General features: G+C 34.4%; 2 protein-coding genes across 3 annotated transcripts; one reads left to right on the forward strand and one right to left on the reverse strand.

Annotated features, from left to right (window-relative positions):
• Positions 1-1914: 1914 nt before the first annotated feature.
• On the forward strand, positions 1915-9298 carry LOC132759760 (uncharacterized). 2 transcript variants are annotated; one of them, XM_060751592.1, is made up of 6 exons: positions 1915-2070; positions 3731-3808; positions 4410-4595; positions 7509-7636; positions 8375-8435; positions 9050-9298. In XM_060751592.1, exons 2-6 carry the CDS (start codon positions 3754-3756, stop codon positions 9175-9177), a joined length of 558 nt encoding a protein of 185 aa, XP_060607575.1. In that variant the 5' UTR covers positions 1915-2070; positions 3731-3753; the 3' UTR covers positions 9178-9298. The 2 variants fall into 2 exon arrangements, with proteins under 2 accessions (XP_060607575.1, XP_060607574.1); XM_060751591.1 differs by having other exon boundaries at positions 1967-2184.
• A 1428-nt stretch (positions 9299-10726) lies between these two features.
• Positions 10727-17682, reverse strand: LOC132759759 (uncharacterized). Its single transcript, XM_060751590.1, has 8 exons — positions 17344-17682; positions 15415-15653; positions 14671-14785; positions 14256-14334; positions 12331-12507; positions 12000-12133; positions 11539-11605; positions 10727-10889 (listed from the first exon to the last, which is right to left on the reverse strand). Exons 1-8 carry the CDS (start codon positions 17464-17466, stop codon positions 10777-10779), a joined length of 1047 nt encoding a protein of 348 aa, XP_060607573.1. The 5' UTR covers positions 17467-17682; the 3' UTR covers positions 10727-10776.
• Between the last annotated feature and the right edge of the window lie 3374 nt (positions 17683-21056).

Genomic DNA, 21056 nt, shown 5'->3' on the forward strand with positions numbered 1-21056 from the left:
AACCTATAGCTCTTCAGCGCTTCTTATGTAAAATTCTTCCAAGTATAATTTCCAATAACCGTAAATTATACCATACCCAGACTATGGTATAATTTTTAGTTTTGAAGATCGAAGGAATAAGTGTTTCTGGGCGGAGCTATAGGTTAAAACAGATACACCATTGGTGCGTTGACGATTTCTGGGTTTGCGTAAATTATACCATAATCACGTGACCTTTCTTATGCAACCTCACTCGACTTCGTCTCGTGAGGTTTAAGGCATAAGAAAGGTCACGTGATTATGGTATAATTTACGCAAACCCAGAAATCGTCAACGCAGCAATGGTATATCTATTACTTGTAAGGGAGACAGGTCACGAAATTTCCTGTTTGCTATCTGTCATCCATATTTTCACGCTTTAGGCATCATATGAGACCGGCTCAAGAACAACCTTCACGTATTCAGAATAACACGAGTTCCTTGTTTCGGTCACATCATTCGCTTTATCCAATAACAATATTTACATTTGTCAGTATTGCATGAATCATGTTTTGAAAAATAAATAAACAAACAAAAACAAATTACATGTACTTCTGAATTGTTTAAAAGAAGTTATTATGATTCATAAACTGTGAGCAAGATTTCACATATAATAATAATAATAATAATAATAATAATAATAATAATAATAATAATTCTTCAAAAAAGTGGTAGAAGGAATATTGAACAGACACGAAAGCGAAGGCTCAAACGCTGGGCATTCATCATTGACCTTTAAACTTTGACCTCTTTATTTGAAATGAAATAAATCAATCTATTTAAATCTGTATATGTTTCTAAATTTTACGACCGCTTTTGTGCTAATATGTGATAATAATCGCATCCTGCATTATGCCCGGCTCACTCTTAATAGCAGACACTGTAGATGTACATTCACTTACTGGTTTGGGAAAAGGGGATTCCACTGGTTGGGAAGGAGGTGGAGTTTCCGAAAGGTGACTGAGCTGCGGTTGCAACGCTAAGGAAATTCTATGCTTTAATACTTCAGAGGGACGTTTGTAATATTTTTTTCAGTCCATGGATGAGGTAAAAAAAGGTCAATGCAGGATGTATATAAAGCATACAATAAATAAACGAATCTATACGTCAAGTAAAATATTCTCAACTTCAGCCGGACAACCAATAAAGACCCTGCCCCCTAGTGTTGTTTAAGCATTAAGGAAAACGTTTAATGAAAGTTATCTGCCAGTTTCTCCAACGAGCCCACTCTTGATAAGCAGCCATCACCCATGATTTCTGTCTAAGAGTATTTTTCGGTAAGCGGTCTTGCTTCTTGACTTCTTATTCAAGCGCTGTGTACGGTGTTATATGTAATTAAATAATTTAAATGAAGAATCAACAGGAATAACAGCAACATATCTGAAGTTGCGAAATTGAAATGTTATCACATTCAGAAATATTAAATTCTTCCCATTTTCTTCTGACTGCACCTGTGGTTTAAGTCAGAGACATGAACATTGATTCCATGCAAATAATATATGACTAAAAGCTCATGAAAATTGCGTGCTATAGCTTGCAAAAACATTCGGGAGATCGTTTATATACTGACCCTGATATTCTTAAAATAGGCAATGTTTGAAACAAATAAAAGGCATTAAGTAATACGTTATGACTAATCGAGGCCTAAACGTAAGGATGCTGCTTTTTCTCAATAATACGAAGTTTTTTGCCTTCCAAAGGTGTCCAAAAATAATGATAACAATAACTTACACCTCCTCATGATCCATTTAGATATTCAGGAAATTCATATTTTCCTTGTATGACTACTACGTAATGTGCACGTGACCCGCAACATCTCAATCTGTTTATAATTGTTTCATTCATTAATGGAAAGTGGGTTAATTGCTATGTACTTGAAATTTAAGTGTTTATATTGGCAAGTTTGTGTCACAATCGCTTTTGTAAGAACTTCAAGGATTATGAAATATGACATGTGAGAACACCAGTGCATTGGAAATTCCAAACAATTTCCGTACATATACCTCTTAATACAGAGACATGTACAAAAATTGTTAATTTCACCATTCTGAGGTAAGAAATTTAATTGCTTCTCTCAATATGTGAAAAACAAAAATTAAACGTTTTTACGAGAGGAAATTCACGTTGGCACAGCACTTGATACACATCATTTATTTTGTTGTTTAGGTAATTATATTTTACTTCTGGCATTTTATAACAAAAAAGTCAAATTGATTAAAATAACGTTTATAATATTTAGATATAGAGGATATTGAATGAGTATAGGTTTAATACTAAATTTATTGAATGAGTTGTATAAAATCATATTATGCGAGCCTCTGGCGAGCATAATATTGTTCTATTCAACGAGTTCAATAAATTTAGTATTGAATCTACCCGAATATAATATTCTATTTATCACATATATAAACTAAGAACGGTAAACTGTTATCAAGAGTTATCGCATGGTTTTGTATATGAAACTCGTTTGTTACGGGGGTATGACACTGGCTGGGGCGACATCTCGGGATATTTCTGCAAAAAAAGTGTCTCGGCCTAACGGCCTCGCCATTTTTTTTAGCAGAAACACCCCTTGATGTCGCCCCAGCCAGTGTTATATCCTCGTAACCGAGTAAATAATGAAAAATGCGGGTCGTGTTGGAATATGCACTAGGTAGACAGACTATCATGTCGGTAGACTATCATGTCACAGGCTACGGTTTTATGTCACCAGATAAGATATCTTGTCACTTAGTGGGCTATCATGTTACAGGATATGGTTTAACGTCACCAGATAAGGTATCATGTCAGTAGGTAAACTCTCATGTCACAGGATACGGTTCAATGTCACCAGATAAGGTATCATGTCACTAAGTGGGCTATCAGGTCACAGGATACGGTTTAATGTCACCAGATAAGGTATCATGTCACTAAGTGGTCTATCATGTCACAGGATACGGTTCAATGTCACCAGATAAGGTATCATGTCACTAAGTTGGCTATCATGTCACAGGATATGGTTTAATGTCACCAGATAAGGTATCATGTCACTAAGTGGGCTATCATGTCACATGATAGGGTTTAATGTCACCAGACAAGGTATCTTGTCACTTAGTGGGCTATCATGTCACAGGATACGGTTTTATGTCACCAGATAAGATATCTCGTCACTAAATGGTATCAGGTCACAGGATAGGGTTTAATGTCACCAGATAAGGTATCATGTCACTAAGTGGTCTATCATGTCACATGATATGGTTTAATGTCACCAGATTAGATATCATGTCACTAAGTGGGCTATCATGTCACAGGAAATGGTTCAATGTCACCAGATAAGGTATCATGTCACTAAGTTGGCTATCATGTCACATGATATGGTTTAATGTCACCAGATAAGGTATCATGTCACTAAGTGGGCTATCATGTCACATGATATGGTTTAATGTCACCAGACAAGGTATCTTGTCACTTAGTGGGCTATCATGTCACAGGATAGGTTTAATTTCACCAGATAAGGTATCATGTCAAAAAAAGAGAAACATGTTTATAATTAATAGGAAAGTATTTATTTACAGAAAATTGATCCCCTGTGTCTAAGACTTGATATTTTATTTATGCAGCATGAAAAAGCATTTTACTAACTGCTATAAGTAAACACCGATGCCAATAAACATATATAACTAGTCAAAAATATTGTAGGATACGTAAAAATTTGAATTGTGGATATTTTCAGATTGAACTAACCTGAATACAAAAATGGATTCAAATGGTAACGAATGTTCGGAAACATGCACCAGTAACAGTTCTGAAGGTAAGATATTTTAGTTTATACAAATTTATCTTAGTTCGATTGTGTTGAAAGCTATAAACTTATTGAAACGCTCTCGAAACCGTTCCTGGAACCAACCAGTGCTTAGCAATGTAATGTTTTTTTGCTCAAGTCCCCACCCTGGACTTAGATTACTAGTCCGACGCACTAACCACTCGGCCATGCCGCCACATTAATAGGTTCGATATTTTATTGCGTGTATATTGTACACTGCTTTATTAGCCCGATGTTGGTACATGGTATAATTTTAAGTAACAAACCATCCGTTGATATTTTTGGTGACGTTGAATTACTTTAACCTAAATGATTACGAGTAACGAGTGTAGTTTCTACTTCGACCGGGACCACAATAATGCAGACAAAATCTAAATTGTAATCATATGTTTTATGCCAAGCTGAAGTGAATTTGTTCAAAGTATTTTGAATATATAAATAAAATGTTCAAGAAAACGACCGCTGATAAAAGCAAGATATTTTAGGAGTTTCCATAATTAATTAATGCTGTTGTTTTTATATATATGGTATGTAAAAAGCAACTAAAATTCTGTGTTGAAAGACGTCAATATCCAGTGTTTCTTTTTAGGTACGATCCGGCCTTGTGGAATATCTGTCGAAGAACCGTCGGTAGAAGTTGTCAAAGACGAAAATGAATTACATAAAATAGAATCTGTTAATTTCTACCAAATACCTGGGACGACGTTGTATGTTGACATCAAAGATGGAATTGTGACAGCAGGACCATTGTCGGGTAATGAGGAGGACAAGTCAAGTACGTATTACTTGCTATTGAGCTACTAATAAGATTTGATAGGTTGTTCTTATTAATGGAGGCAAACGTGAAGAACATACCATTACTATATCTGAGTGTTTTATTTTTGTCTGATTCATGGCTACAATATTGCTCGATTGTAATTTACTTTATCCTGAAACCATGGGTGCTGCGAGAGGCGGCGGTTGAGGGCTGGTCTGTCACGCCCGTTTAACGCACAACGAGTGTAAAATGTCCATCGGTAAAAATGTTGTAAGCAACTTCCGTTCCTCGTTGTGAGCACCCATCTAGGACGTGTGACACGATAAACAAGACGAGTTTTTCATAATTTTTGAAGATTACAGACATTTATGTAAAAATATCGGAATGCAGTTAGCTAGCGATGTGTTTTCCGAGTATGCACATGTAAAGATATTGCCTGTTGGTGGACAATTTGATGGAAATACCGTGTGACGCAGTCACTCGGGGTAGCTGGAAAACTGGAGACAACTTCTCTCCGGACCAAATTTAACACTGAAAACGACAATTCTGATGAAGTCTTGTGCATTATAACCTAAACAGATGCCCACAAGTCTTCAGCGTAAATTATTACCTGAAAGTCTTCATAGAAACGAAGATATACCCTTTTTTGCTTTAATCCTCGTTGTGAGCACCATTACCTCGTTGTGAGCAAGACAAGCGCAAGACTCTATGTAATTCAGATGGTGAAAATATAATTTTCAATCTACCAAAGCAATTGAAACGTTTTTGCACAGCAGCATTTCTTTGCAAGACGTTGTGCATACCCCGAAGGGAGGCATATTAGTTTTGAACTGTCCGTCCGTCAGTCCGTCAATCCGTCCGAAAACTTTAACATTGGCCATAACTCTTATTAGTAAACGGATTTGATTCATATTTGAACACAACATCCCTTAGCACAAGACCTTCCTACGAACCTGTATTTTTTACCTTGACCCCTGAATGGCCTTTACCTTGAAGGTGAAATTGTCCAAAAACATTTAAGATTGGCCATAAAGTCCTGGCATAATATTTAGGCACAACACCTCTTTGGACAAGGTCAAATTGTCCAAAAACTTAATAATTGGTCATAACTTCCTTATTAGTATACGGATTCTACTCATATTTTGACACAACACCCCTTTAGGCAAGACCTTCAAACTGATCTGTATTTTGTTTTACCTTGAACCCTGAATGACCTTTTAGAACATCCAAAAACTTTAACATTGGTCATAACTTCTTTATTAGTAAGTGGAATTAATTCATATTTTGACACAATGCCCCTTTGGACAAGACCTTCCAACTGACCTATATTTATTTCACCTTGACCTTGAATGACCTTTACATTGAAGATCTAATTGTCCAAAAACAAATAATCTATCTAGTCCATAATAAGGACAAAGTACCACTTCGGGGACATTGTCAACTTACCGTGACAGTTCTTGTTCTACATACCTTGGTCAGTCTGCAGCTCAGGATAAACACATGTATGTGTGCATCACACAGATTGTGAAATTGTTGAAATATTCATAAACTCCACGTGATGACACGTGCCACACTAAAGTATACGAAATAAAATACCTGATTTACCTCCCTTGATTAGTTCTTCTGTTAATCTGATGACTTTTGAATATGAAGAATAATTTTCAAAAAAAGAAGTATTGCAAAGAAAACTATTGTGCAAAAACGTTTTGATTGCTTTTGGTAGATTGAAAATTGTATTCTCGCCATTTGAATTACATATTAAAACCAGACAAGCACTGCGCTTGTCTTGCTCACAACAGGTTATGGTGCTCACAACGAGGATTAAAGCAAAAAAGGGTATATCTTCGTTTATATCTATGAAGACTTTCAGGTCATAATTTACGCTGAAGTCTTGTGGGCATCTGTTTTAGGTTAGAATGCACAAAACTTCACCAGAATCGACGTTTTCAATGTTAAATTTGGTCCGGAGAGAAGTTGTCTCCAGTTTTCCAGCTACCCCGAGTGACTGCGTCGCATGGTATTTCCATTAAATTGTCCACCAACAGGCATATCTTTTTATGTTGTGCATACTCGGAAAACACATCGCTAGCTAACTGCATTCCGATATTTTTACATAAATGTCTGTAATCTTCAAAAATTATGAAAAGCTCACCTTGTTTATCGTGTCACACGTCCTAGATGGGTGCTCACAACGAGGAACGGAAGTTGCTTACAACATTTTTACCGATGGACATTTTACACTCGTTGTGAGTTAAACGGACGGGCGTGTCTGTAAACATGGGTGCTGCGAGAGGCGGCGGTTGAGGGCTAGTCTGTAAACATGGGTGCTGCGAGAGGCGGCGGTTGAGGGCTGGTCTGTAAACATGTCATTGTTGAACACAAATTAACGGAAACAATAGGACCGAATTTGTCTGTAAACTCTTACTACTGCTGTTGACTTGGTTTTCACAAGTGATCTCCCTTGTCACAGAGTGCCTCATGAAGAGCAATTTTAGCGTACATTGATATACCGGTTATTTTTCTGACATAAAATGTTGTTCTAGCTGTTCAACCAGCAAAAGGTATGTCGATGGTTCTTGCTGTCCAATCAGCACACGATATCTTAATGGTTCTGATTGTACATGTAGCTGTATTACAAGCAAACGGTATAAACACTTAAAAGTATATTGATGGTTCTAGCTATCCAAAAAGCAAACGGTATATTGATGGTACAAGTTGTCAAGCCAGCATACGGTATGTTGATTATTCAAGTTGTCCAACCAGCAAGAGAAATCGGAAGTTCTACCCTGGCTTAAAATAACATATTGGCTGTTCCTCCACAAGTGTTTGAATTCGGCAGATACCAAAGTTGTCAAATTGTATTGAAATTGTACTGCCCTAGTTCTAATAAACTATATACACTGCATCTAATTTTTATAATGTTTTTTCCAGAGAGAATACATAAAGTATTGCACATAGAAACGAGCTTGGACCAAACGATACACTTAAAAGTAGCCCTCTTCAGTGAGTCCTGCTCAAAATATATTGTAGTTCGCAATGGAAACCGAGTTGAACTTGGCGTAAGAATTAATTATTCATTTTATCATCTTTTCACGGTGTATGCTAACACAATAGTGATATTTGAGCCGCGTCATGACAAAACCAACATAATGGGTTTGCGACCAGCAAGGATCGCGCAGTCTGATCAGGATCCATGCTGTTCGCTTACAGACCCTATAACAAGTAAAGAAACTGATAGCGAACAGCATGGATCCTGATCAGACTGCGCGGTTTTGTTGTGATCTCATTTCATCCAACAATTTGCGACGTCTACTCAAACTTTAATACGCATAATATACACCCACCAACTAGTTAATATAGACACGTAAAGTTTTAATGCATGCTGATGGAAGGCGATTTTCGAATTAGTGATCAGCAGAAGAATTTGAAAAGCTACCGCGGACAGTTTTTATTCTCAATATTCAAATGATGTGTATACGTAACGGGTATTGTAGTATCTTCCGATATAACGGACACAGTTTTAATTTTTAGTATTTCTGTAAACTTGCATGCAAGAAATTTATTACGTTATACGTTGGTGTTTTTGACAGTTCCCCGTTCTAGTTAACTTTAATGGCACTGGACTATATTGTTATGCGTATGCATTGATATTGTAGTTATTGGGCCAATATGGCGTAAGGTTGTGTTATTGCTTTCCTAAAACTCGTCTCCCCACCATACAGGATAAGGCATAAGGTTGACTTCCTCTTCAAAATTGCATATTTAATTACAACGTTCAAATATACGATTTATTTTAGGACTCTGCCATGTGGTATGCTGCACATAGAAACGGCGATTCTATAATGTTCCAGACTACTGGTAAGGTTACGTTTGTTGGTCAAGGCTACAGGGTCTTTCAAATAGAATGGTCTGGAATCGGACCAATTCTACGAAAAAAGATGTCTCGGTTGAATCACGTGATCAGGTTAATTTTACCGACCGTGATCTGGCATAGTACATCACCATTCAAAATAATGTTTTGTTAATCGATCAAAAATACTGAAAACTATTTGAAAGACTATGATTCAGACAACAAAATGTAGTAGTTATATTTCTACCATAATGAATGCTGCAAAGTAAGTGCTTGTGTCGCACATACAACCTAAATGTTTTTACAATGTAGATTATCCTGCATTAACTTTATATGTTTTTTAAATGACTGTATAAAAAGCTGAGTTTTGTTGCATGCCTTTTATGACAGTTTTTGTCTTATGTATATAAGTAATAGTATGCATTAGATTTTGCACGTTATTCCAAAAAAGGGAAAGAACATAATAAGTGGCTTTTTATTTCAAATTAAATTCGACTGAAGTTCGCTATAACCCTGCGGTTTACAACGTAGCGACTTTTTGAATATTATCCTATACATGTATATAGATTCTTTCACATATAACTTGTTTCTTTAAATTGCCTACATATTTTTCTCTGTTAAGATCAGTCCGGGTCAGACATGTTTTTAGCGTTCGACGCGGAGTCACGTAGGATAGTTACGCAACCATCGGAATTTCGTTTTTCCGAATTTCTTGTGCCGGAGGCTAGTGGCGACTTTGCTGACTGTTAGAGCTATAGGAAAAGACGATTCTTGTGTTAAAAGTAGCAGAATACGCACATTAAGAAAATTTAATATTAAATAAAAAAATGTATATCTAGCAATGAATTAAATAAAATACAACCATGTCGAAGGTTTTATTATTTTTTGCACATATTTTGAAAATTTTCAATTTTAATGAAAAAAATTCCATCCCCCACCCATCTTGTTCCCCCGCACGTGTCGCTAAATCGGGAAGTCAAAGATTAAGTTCACCAGGGTCAAGGTAAAAATTACTTGTTCTTCACGTGACTAAATTTCTGACCATTGCATTCTGTCATTATTTCAAGTTTCTAGGTGCCAACGTCGACACCCACAGAAATAGGTATATCTCGAAAATACCCTCTCGGTTACTGCGACGTAAAGATGCTGATGGACAGGATAGTTTCTGTACTCTTTAGAATGTAAAACATAATAATCTTAATACAAATTCATCTTTATTTATTTATTACTGATAGGATCAAATCTATTTACTCACAAACAACACCGTATAACAACGCTATTATTGTCATGAACTGAGCATAAAAATTATCTTAATTATCTCTAAAGTTGCTCGTCTTCAAATTAGTAAACAAAATTATGATTTAACATACTGATAACAGAGGTACGGCTACTTTTGTATAATTGGCCTGAAAATAGGAGAGTTTTAGGCTCTAATGAATATTTTCTTTGTACAAAAATAATTCTTCAATTTTGAACTGATCCTATATCTTAATAGAAAATAGCATTAAATAAACAATAAAATAAATAAACGTTGATAAATAAAAAAAATAAAGAAGCTGTACATAAAACACAATGAAAAGCTTTCGTCAAGAAATGATGAAACATGATGAGTATTTACACTAAGTTATAAGTGACATTATGCTCATTTTCTCACTGTCTATTTGTGCCAAAATACTACTTTATTTCAAAAGATTGACTATTATAAAGGTCATTGCTCAATAATTGATAATGACCAACACCTGGGACTGCCTTAAATAAAAAAGACTTCCCCACTCTTTTTATAAATTGAATGTTACCGATAAACTCTGAATGCTATTTTTAGATATCTATGTGACAAATACGACAAAATAGAAGTTATTTTCAATTTTGCTTAGACAGTCGACGTTTACTAATGAATGGACATAATGTCACTTTAATAAAAATAATAGCAATGATAATACTGCAATTGGTATTTATCAATATATTAATAACATTTTCGAATCAATTCATAACAACGAATTTTAACCAGTAAACTATCCACACATATATTGATAAAGTTAATCTTTAAACATTAAAAAACGTCGTATGAAAACGTAGGATAATATAAAATTCTAAAACAAAATATGAATATCAAACGTAAATGTGAAAAGAAATTATGAATCGAAAACGTAATTGTTGATTATCCATCCTGAGTACGTTAATACAAGAAATATATGAGAATAAACAACAGTGGTAAAATTACTGAAAAAAAAAATCTATCAAATCTTCTTTTTCTCATCATGATCACGTGATTGAATGAAACAATTATTTGCACGCTCCCAAATGTCATACAGCCACGCCCCCCTATGTCATACAGCCACGCCCCATATGTCAAACAGCCAGTTGTTCCTCCAATTGCTGCGACTGTGAAAATTCTTCAAACATGAACTCGGCCCGTGTCGTTGCCACATCATCTATTGCATGGTCGTAGGCCAGGTTTAAATCTATAACAATAGGTGTACAGAAGTTTAATATTTTGTTAGGTAAAGCTTTTTTAAGTTTTCAAATACGTTATAGTATACACTTTTTATTAATACTTTCTACACAGAAATGGTCATTAAAATTTGAAAAACAGCATTGAGTTGTAGACTTATCATTGCCAATTATATATTTACTCACTATAACAAATTGAATTCCTAATCTTATTGTCAATGTGAAATGCATTTGACATGATTTGAATCTCCACTGAAGTGAAAAAGTCTAAAACCAAACAATTGGAAATTCTTACAAAGATTGTGTATATGGAAGCACTTAAAATGGAAATTATTTTTCAAAATATATAGAAAATATACTCAGAATTAAAGAGAATGTGCAGTTCTTAGCCTGATTTAAGTTAAAAGCGTTGCAACGCTTTTCATTTTTACCTCATTTTGAACAATAAAAATGATTATTCTGGAAAAAACGGAGTGAGGTATTGATTTGAAAACTTGTACACAAGTTATTGGTCCAAACCTACACCAAATAGTACACAAATCTTGGGAAAATATTTCTAGTCCCGTCATGTCAAAACACCTCAGTGGAGTCCCTTTAAAAATAAAAAAAAACTTTAGAAGGCTTATGAGATCTAGATAAATGTGGACAAAATATACGTACTCATGCCTTCAACAACAAACTGTGTACGGTTGCCATCAGAGCGATGTTCAAACCAATGGGGTTCATCCTGGCAATAAAAGGTTCAACGAAAAATAAATGAAAAGAAGTATATAGTTGATTTACTAGATTCTCAAACTTGTTATTGTTTCACTTTATTCGTAGTTGATTAAATTCAAACTAAAAATATACAATTATGTTGTATATGATTTCACATCTGCTGCGATTACTAATACGATATATTCACCATCTACTTACGGCCTCAGAAAATTAAATCGGTTCTTTAGCTCAGCGGGCCTAGTAAGTTGCAATTTTTGTGCTTGTATGCCGGAAAGGGTGTGTTCGATTTTCCATACTGAGTTGATTTTTTTTATTTTACTGAACCATTTTAATCCTTATTTTACGTATTTGAAATATTCTTTGGATTCATTTATATACAAACATTTGATATGTTATATACATACTGCTAAGAATATGCGCCCATCATTTCCGTCTACTGAAATATATCTTGACCTAGCTTTGTCTCTAAGGCTGGCATAAAAATGCATTTGGCTTTTTTTATTATTTACACACATCTTCATCGTTTTTATCATCAACTCTGAAAACAATAAAACTTTATTGCTATATACAGGCGGATACTTCTTAAAAATGACATCAAAAATAATTTTCTTACAGCGTTCTAGTATAATATTATTATTAAAATAACATTTGAATCAAACTCAGCGTTTGTGACTGTTCAATTTCTTGTAACACTAAGGTTTCAAAATTATGCATATATATTGTTGATTAGCTTACTTGCATCATCGCTGGTATCATCAGATATATGTTTGGCATCAAGTCCTGTGTCATCAATCATTAAATACCGTTGAGTACCAGGAACCTTGTAAAAATGGACGCTTTCTGACTTCAGATTGTTAATATCTTTTTTCCTCAGCTTGTGTTTTTCGTGATTTAATACTGTAACAACTTCCGCTAAAATTATGAAATAGAAAATAGTGTGAAATTTTGTTTGTTTGGTTTTAAAACTGAAAAGTAATTTTTCTGTGGTCACAAAAAAGGATAAATGTTTAAAACAAAGAAGTTTGTGATCTGCGTCGCGCAGAAACCAAGTAGGAAATTCGGTTCAGAATTCATTTTCATCAGTAACATTTTTGAAATTTCCATTATTTTAATGGAAAAAAGTGCAGAACCCGCTAATTCAAATGTTATTCCCTGCGGTCTGAAGACCGCAGGGCATTGGTACGCGTTTAACTTTTGAGGCATGGAGGAGCACGTGACCTGTTTTCGGTACATGGAGGAGCATGTGATCTGTAAACCGCACATGATTGGTTAATTGACCTTTTGGAAAACCTAGCTTAATACCGTTTGCCGGTACGTTACGGATTTACCTCTAGGGAATTAGTCCGAATTACACCTTATTAACAACAAAAAAACTATTACGTGATATATGACATACGTGATATTTCTAATTTTCTACAATTATTTTACCGTTTAAGGTGGAAAAACTTGAATGATGTGTTTGAAAATTATCAATGTTTCTTTAATATCTATCTCAAATTTTACAAACAATAAAATGTTCATACTGAAAATCTACAAAATTAAAATATTCGTAGTGGCATCTGCCATACCAAATAGAGATATTTTCTGCGTAAATTTATGTGTTTACTTTAATTTTTTTTGCTCGGAATTATTCAGAAAATGGTATTTAATCATTTTCTTGAAAAGAAATAATTGTTTTATGTTCGACCTTCTCCGGTCTCAGGTCTTCAAAACGGGGACTAGTTTCCAAAGACCTTCTTCTATATTGATCGATTATTGTCAACTATATTCCTGATACAAATGTTTATTTATCCCCCGAAACAATCTTGAAAATAGTTAAATGAAATATCTTTATATTATTAAAAATGTTCCCCGCAGGAAACCATTTTACTTTCTATACATTGGATGTTTTATGGGGAACATATCACATTTTTGTCGTAAATTGAAACAGCGTGGATTTCTGATTGTCCAAACACGCACGGATACTTGTATTAATGACTTTTGCCGAAAAATTATTTTAAATATAGGATATTGACTACGATGAGCAGGCTTTACACTTTATATTAAAAATAATATAAAATTATAAAAAAAGGTATGAAAGAAATCTTAACTGGACCAACTTTCAAACCGGTTTTATGCCTCACGCAGAACACAAAATGCCACGTGGTGTAAAGCATCGTGTGTAAATACCGTACAGTTATCATCTATGATTAAACTATGTGAAGAAGAAATCAGTAAAGATATAAGAAGAAGAAAAGGAGAAAACGAAGAAGAAGAAGAAGGAAAAAGAAAATGGTGAAATGGGAGAGGAAGAGAAGTAGATGATGGAAGAAATATGGAAGATGGCGAAGAACAAGATAAAGAAAAGTACAACAGGAGAAAAAGGAGGAAAGAGGAAGGAAACAATAAACGTGCACGGGGAAGAAAAGCAGAAATCATAAAAGAAGAAAAACAATGAAATTATAAAGAAAAGGAAATATTGTAAGAATAAATAGAAGGAAAAGAATGAGATGAAGAAGTATGAGTTAAAGAAGGGGATAAGGATAGAGAAAAAATATAGTAACTACTAAAGTATGAGAACAAGAAAAAGGAAGACAGAATTTGATCAAGCCTTTACCACTGTAGGCGTTTAAAGTCATTTATCATGAATATATATATATAGGTAACATTAACATTTTTACCTGTTCTTGAACCTGGGGCTAGAATGGTTAGAAGCTCGTACCATTTCAGTTTGTTTAGCCTTGTTTTTCTTCGCACAACCTTCAAAAACAATGTCATAGTAAAAAAAATATCAACACATAAAGTACAATGTATACATGTCATACGTAAAATAGCCTTATACTTTTGCTCGACTTCAGCTCATTTTCGACTTGTATTCATGCGCGAAATAGACGCTAACCTCATAACCTTGCCCGACTTATGCCCAAACTCGGCCTGCTTCGGTACTCATTAGACTATCTTTAACCCTTTGAAGCTTGCAACTAAAATCTACCGACTTCTACACTTTACGGCTTAGTATTCATGAACGAACCCTTTTTAATAAAAGAACCCCCAACACAGCCCAGTTAGTTAAAAAATATAACGGATTCTGCTTACCATTTTTGTCAACGTTTCTCCGTCAACTTTGATTTCTTTGAACATATCCAGCACTTTGTCGTGTGTTTTGAAAGGAAGAAAAATGCCGTGCAACGATATTAACTCATCGTTATCTCTGCAATAACAATTATACATCATTTATAAACATGTTCTGTACACGTTTGGTAAATGAAAACAATAATAATAAAGTTCTAAACAAGAGCACTATCTGCAATGCCATTAATCTTAAGGACAACGACCCCAAACAATTAATTCCATAAGTTATGTTATGCACTCAACTTCAAAAAAATATGATGTGATTGTGAATGTCCAAGCAATTGGTAGTTTTGTAGGTTTAAGAATAATTTCTTGCCTTACAAATACGCATTGTCAGATAGGCAAGTATTTCCAACTTTTTAAAATGTTTGACTATTAGGATAAATTTAGGTTTTTGCGCGATTTTGATTTAGGCTACTTTGACAACGACAACAACAAAAATAGCCGAAACAGACGAGCTAAGAATGTGCTTTAATCTGATTAACATTTCATTACAAAATACATGAAAATATTCAAATGAAAACTAATGAAACCAAGCAGTTTTTGATTCCTTGATTTTTGTTTCCTTCTTGATACCAATTATGTTTTGGTCATGTATAAAAGCTTGCCATCTAAACATTAATACACTTAATTATTTTGTATGAGTATGAAGTTTGGGGATGACTTCTAACTTGGCGCTTGGCTCCACTTATTGGAGAGTAAACTAACCTTATCTTCATTTTTCCAGCAATAGGGTCATCTTTATCGGGTTTGAGTATATGCTGGCATTTCATAGTATATTCATTCTCAGGGTATGGATATGATGTCAGTGTGATGCCGAAAAATGTTGTCTGACCTCCAACAAAGATCCGGATTTCACTTTCTTCCGGAACAATTAAATCTGACGCTTTCCTGCTCTTGACAGAAAAATTCGTTGGTCTTTCAATGTATGTCCAATCCCCAGAGTCCTATTATGTATAAGTGTATAAAAGTTGTTACAGCATATTAATATATTATATGTTATTTTGGTTTTGGAGTGATATATGTGGATATATTACCTGTTAAGATTTTATATCACCCGAGCCGTTAGGCGAGGGTGATATTTTATCTTGGCAGGTAATATATCCACATATATCACTCCAAAACCAAAATAATAATTTTATTAGCCTTCCCCTGCCGAGTTTAGACGATTTTTTAAAAAATCATTGCTGTTTCAATTGAAACGTCGAAATAAGATTCCCTTTAGGATACCTCTTCGTCACAACATGACGTCACATAAATACATGACGTATTTTTCCCGTACCTTACGAAAGTAAACAAGAGAAAAGGAGTAGTCTATTGAACGCACTTTTTTGTAATTAATATCAAGCTTTCACAAGGTCATATTTGTTTTCGATACTGATGGTTATATGTATCATTACTCTACTTTGGTAGATATTTATCATTTGACAGTTAAAAAGTGCTTTTAAATCAGAATTTACACCGCGTATAATCGAACCGTACGCGCATCACCTCAGCGCATGTTGTTTACAACGTTGGGTACCAAACGGGGAAATTTAGTGTGTATATTACCCGTCTGGCTCGGTTATATCAATTTCTTTCGGGTGATCAATATCCAATCAAAAAGGCGGAAAAAATCTGGAAGGGTAATAATAAATAATATCTTAACTTTTTACAGATGAAATAAAGGTGTTAATAAAGAGATATTATCTTGTAATAAAATTGTTATTTCATGTTTCTTATTTATTTCTTCATATACATATTTGCATATCTAAAAGGAGGTTTACAATTCAAAAAAACTGGAACACTTTTAATGTATTTTGTGCAACGTGAATTGTTTAATCATTGATCTACTTGTGTCAAAGGTGTAGAGCCTTTGTCATTGAGCCAGGACAGTCCGTACATACGTGCTGTCTGACCAGTCTCTATTGCTATTGCTATCTCAAGTTTTTTGGACTGTTAATATTTGAAAGAAAGGAAATCCATACATAAGTTCAATGGGTAATGAGTTTAGATCTACTGCTTATAGCTATAAGTGATATATAATTTTCGGACTTTTTAGGATTCCATTCATGTGTTATGTATCATGATTTAACGCAATTAAATTTGTATGACTTGTGTATTATTTACATTTACATCACGGGTGAGCAGACAAAGTGATCTCGGTGACGTAAAAATCTAAAAATACTAATACTCGTAAACCCAGTGAAAGTATGAAATTACATCTTAAGATGACATAATTTCTATTTGTGATTTATAGAATGTGTGCCCCAGTGCGTAGTAAATATCTATTCAATATATGGGACTCATCTGAGTTTTTCGACTTTTCATAAAATGTGGACCATTTCCTAACTCAGTTTTTGCAAATGAGCTAAAAATGAAAAGCATTTAAACGCATTTTAACTCAATCGGGATAATGATCGAACTAAATATACTCTTTAATCGACTTCAAAATTTAATAAATTGATATAAACTACTCACTGGTATGTGTATTATTATTTAACTAACTTCTTAGTGAAAGGTGTTTAAGATATACATACTATAATAAAAACACAAACTTGAAAATGTTTATCCTTCAAAATGTACATACTTTTAAAAGTTCCTTATTTCTATAGATATTATACTTCATATCAATTTCTCATAATAAAAAGTCCTTACCTCGCCTCTATTGTCTCGCAGGTTGAATAAGGACAATAACCTTTCGAAACAGTTTAATTCCACAGTTTGTTGCCGTTGTTCACTTCCAATACTTTGTTGTTTATTAAAGGTTGACCTAGCCATTTCAATAATATATTTACTTATATGAAAATCCACTGTTCGCCCAGCGTATTCGTTTCCTTTAATACTAAGTCTGCTGTTTTTAATGCCGGTAACGCTTTTGAGAAATTTTTGAAATGTTTGTGCATTACCTATTTTTAGATTGGATATTCCATTACCTACATTTATTTATAGATTTTTTCACAATGTCAAGAATATTCCAGATGTTTGAAAATGATATTTTAATGTATAAATATAATACAAAAAATGGTTTTTGAGTTTTTGATGCTAAACTGACCGAATCTCATTTGTACATTTTTATTGTACAATATAGTTATTAATCAAGAAAACAATTTATTTTAAGACTAAGAACATAAAAAAGAGTGTAATGTTACAATATTATGCACATTGGGTAACAGTCTTACTAAATTTCAGATTTGTTTGAGTTATTTCATGCGTAGAGATAATTATCATGATTTTGATAAAAGCGGAATGTTTTTATAAAACAAGATTTAAGTAATTTGTATTTGATTTCAAGTCTTAACAAAATATAGATATTATCATAATGAAAGCGCAAATACATTTTAAATACGAATAACGAACCAGTGCATATTCCCCCTTCAAAAAAAGTACATTTTTATTTTTAGTGGATATCAAAATATAATTTTTGTCAATTTAATTAATTTTTACATCATGAATACACAATTATTTTTTTGAGTTCATATTCATTTATTTTATGAAACAAATATTTTTATTTTAAGTCAACAAATTTATTTGACATAGAATATTGTAGAATTTGTCTCACTATACTATAATTATAAAACAAGAATGTCATGGTGGCCTCACATCGCTCACCTGAGACCCTTTTGTTGGAAATATTATAATTCTTCAATGACGATATTTGTCACTGGACATAGTGACCCTAGGGCCATGATTAAATGTGTTTATCACACACCCGTGCCGATTTTGCGACTCCGTAAATATGGTATTGCACGGCCGTGCATATATTTTGACGTGACGTCATTAGCGTTATACAAACATAGTGTAAAGACGCGCTAAATGTTGGCGTTATACTATATGCGCGTCAATGAAAAATGACTCTTATTTCACTTTAAACTGTATTTATTTTTGGTATGTGATAAATAGAATATTAAATTCGTGTAAGTTCATTTCTGAATTTATTGCACTCGTTGAATAAAATAATATTATGCTCGCCAGAGGCTCGCATAATATAATTTTATTCAACTCGTGCAATAAATTCAGTATTGAACTTACATTCATTCAATATCCTCTATATATTGTTCTCATTCGGAACACATCACTGATCATCAATAAACATCTAAAAGATAATACAGATTGAAAGTGTCCTTTGATATCAAACAGATGTTGTTAAAATAAGTTGTGGGTAGATATCGACAGACACCCTGCTATTACTAAATTAAGATGGCTGATTTGGTACATTTTGCGCGTTGCATTGTCGATAACACAACCTATTTCTTGCATAGCAGACTGGCGTTTCCGTGATTTTTACCAATGCCGGAAATTTCATCTGGCATGGGGTTGCCAGATGAGTCGCGTGCCAAACAACAACGTCATTTAAGCGCGCTTTATGAATGAACCGCGTTAAAATGTCGTCGTTTTAGAAGGGAAATATGTGCTTAGGATGACGTCATTTCACCGTTGTTATTTAAGTTGTAAGTTCATACGCTATTGTTAAAAAATAGTTATGGATGAAATGACTTTGATTTCCATGAACATATATCATATTGAGGTAAGGCATTGTAAATATGAAATAATATGGCAGAATATGCAAGAAAAAATATCTGACATATGTTTGCGGTTCGGATCGGAATATCCGTCCCTCGGGAACCCGCAAATGGGCGGTAACTCGACAAGCCTCGTTACCGCCCAATGGGCTGGTCCCGTCGGTCCGAACCGCAACATATGACAGATATTATTAATATCGTTATCGCCTTTTCGTCTTATCGCTAGCGAAACGTGCCAAACGGCGCGTTGTATGAGCACATTTGTCTCGGAGCACATTTTGTCTCACGACGTGTGACCGATGTGTTCGTAAACAATTATATTTGCGACAAAATGGAAATGAGACAAATGTGTTCGACACACAATAGAAAGGACACTCGAAGCACATTTGTCTCACATTTTTTCCATAAAATTCATAAAAGGTAATAATCATGTCCATCTGTATACCGGCTACCAGCCATTGTTCTGTGTTTTCTGTATTTATAATACCGTTTTTAGGTCACTTCCGGTCAGTCAAAAACTCCCTGCCTCTACATAGGAATCATATATTTAATTTAAGAATATCCCTGTTCTGCGTGTCACAATGAAAATTTCTACAAGTGCACATCCATAACCTAAACACATATGCAGCGAGTCTATTCTTATCGTTATCAATTGTGACACGTTTATTTTCAATGCTTTTATTAGCAAAATCAAGGTAGTATCTACGGTGGCATAAAGGGGACATAGAATTTTCTTATTTATTTCGTGCGCACACGATAGCTTTTCCGTGGCCACGCGATACTATTACGTGCGTACGCGATAGCTATTACGTGCGCACGCGCATATGTATTTCAGATTCGCCATTAAAAAGGCACACACAACATGCATGAGTTCCTAAAATAATCCGGGTAATACCATGATTATGAAATATCGGGCCACTCAGAATCGGGCGAGACGCGACATTCCGATGAGACACGAAGCGAGGCACGATATTGTAACAGGAGATCTCGCAATGTCGAAGTATCCCGTGCCAAGAGATTTCAGAAATTAATAAATTTTTACTTCTTTAGATAGGGCAAGTATGACTTTATTAATATTCAAATAATGATTTCTGAGGAAGTTAGATGCTTGTAACCCAAAGAAATTCGCGATAAATGTGAAATAATGCGTCATAAAAGTAGCAAAATGTAAACAATGTAGTACTTTGACTTCAATACAAAATTCTAAATCACTTCAACTGTACAAACTGCAACAAAGCAGCAGATGAAAAATGCTTCAGGTAATTAGCCAATGAGTAACTTTTTAGAGCTAAAAAGTATACCAAAAATAAAAGGCTTTTGAGGAATACAAATAAAAGCATTTCTCAGGCATAATGGGCCTTAAAGTGATTTTATGTAGACTATAAAGGGAATACTACTTAGCGGTATATGACCTGGAATCAATTTCTTGTCTCGCGTCGACGAACGGGACGCGAAGCGAGACGCGAGATTTCGCGAGACGCGAGATTTCGGCGAGATGCGAAACGAGTCACGATATTGTATCATTCAATATCAACCGATAATGGTGTTTCGTTTGGACATAAGTTACATTTTTGTCTCCCTGAACAGCTATGCACAATGGTACAAAAGTGAAATTGAGATGGTACGATGATTAAAACACGATGACACGATGGTGAAATCACGATGATGGGATGCCACGATAGAGAAACTAATATCGCGTTTTCATCATCATGCCATCGCAGTTTCATCATATCGTACCATCGTATTTTCACCATCGTAACATCGTCTTTCATCATAGTACCATCACGTTTTCATCATCGAGCCTTCGTTGTTTCACCATCGTACAATCGTTGTTTCACCATCGTACAC

The sequence above is a fragment of the Ruditapes philippinarum genome, unplaced genomic scaffold, assembly GCF_026571515.1.
Source record: "Ruditapes philippinarum isolate M1 unplaced genomic scaffold, ASM2657151v2 ctg38_1_1_1_1, whole genome shotgun sequence".
Taxonomy (NCBI): Eukaryota; Metazoa; Mollusca; class Bivalvia; order Venerida; family Veneridae; genus Ruditapes; species Ruditapes philippinarum.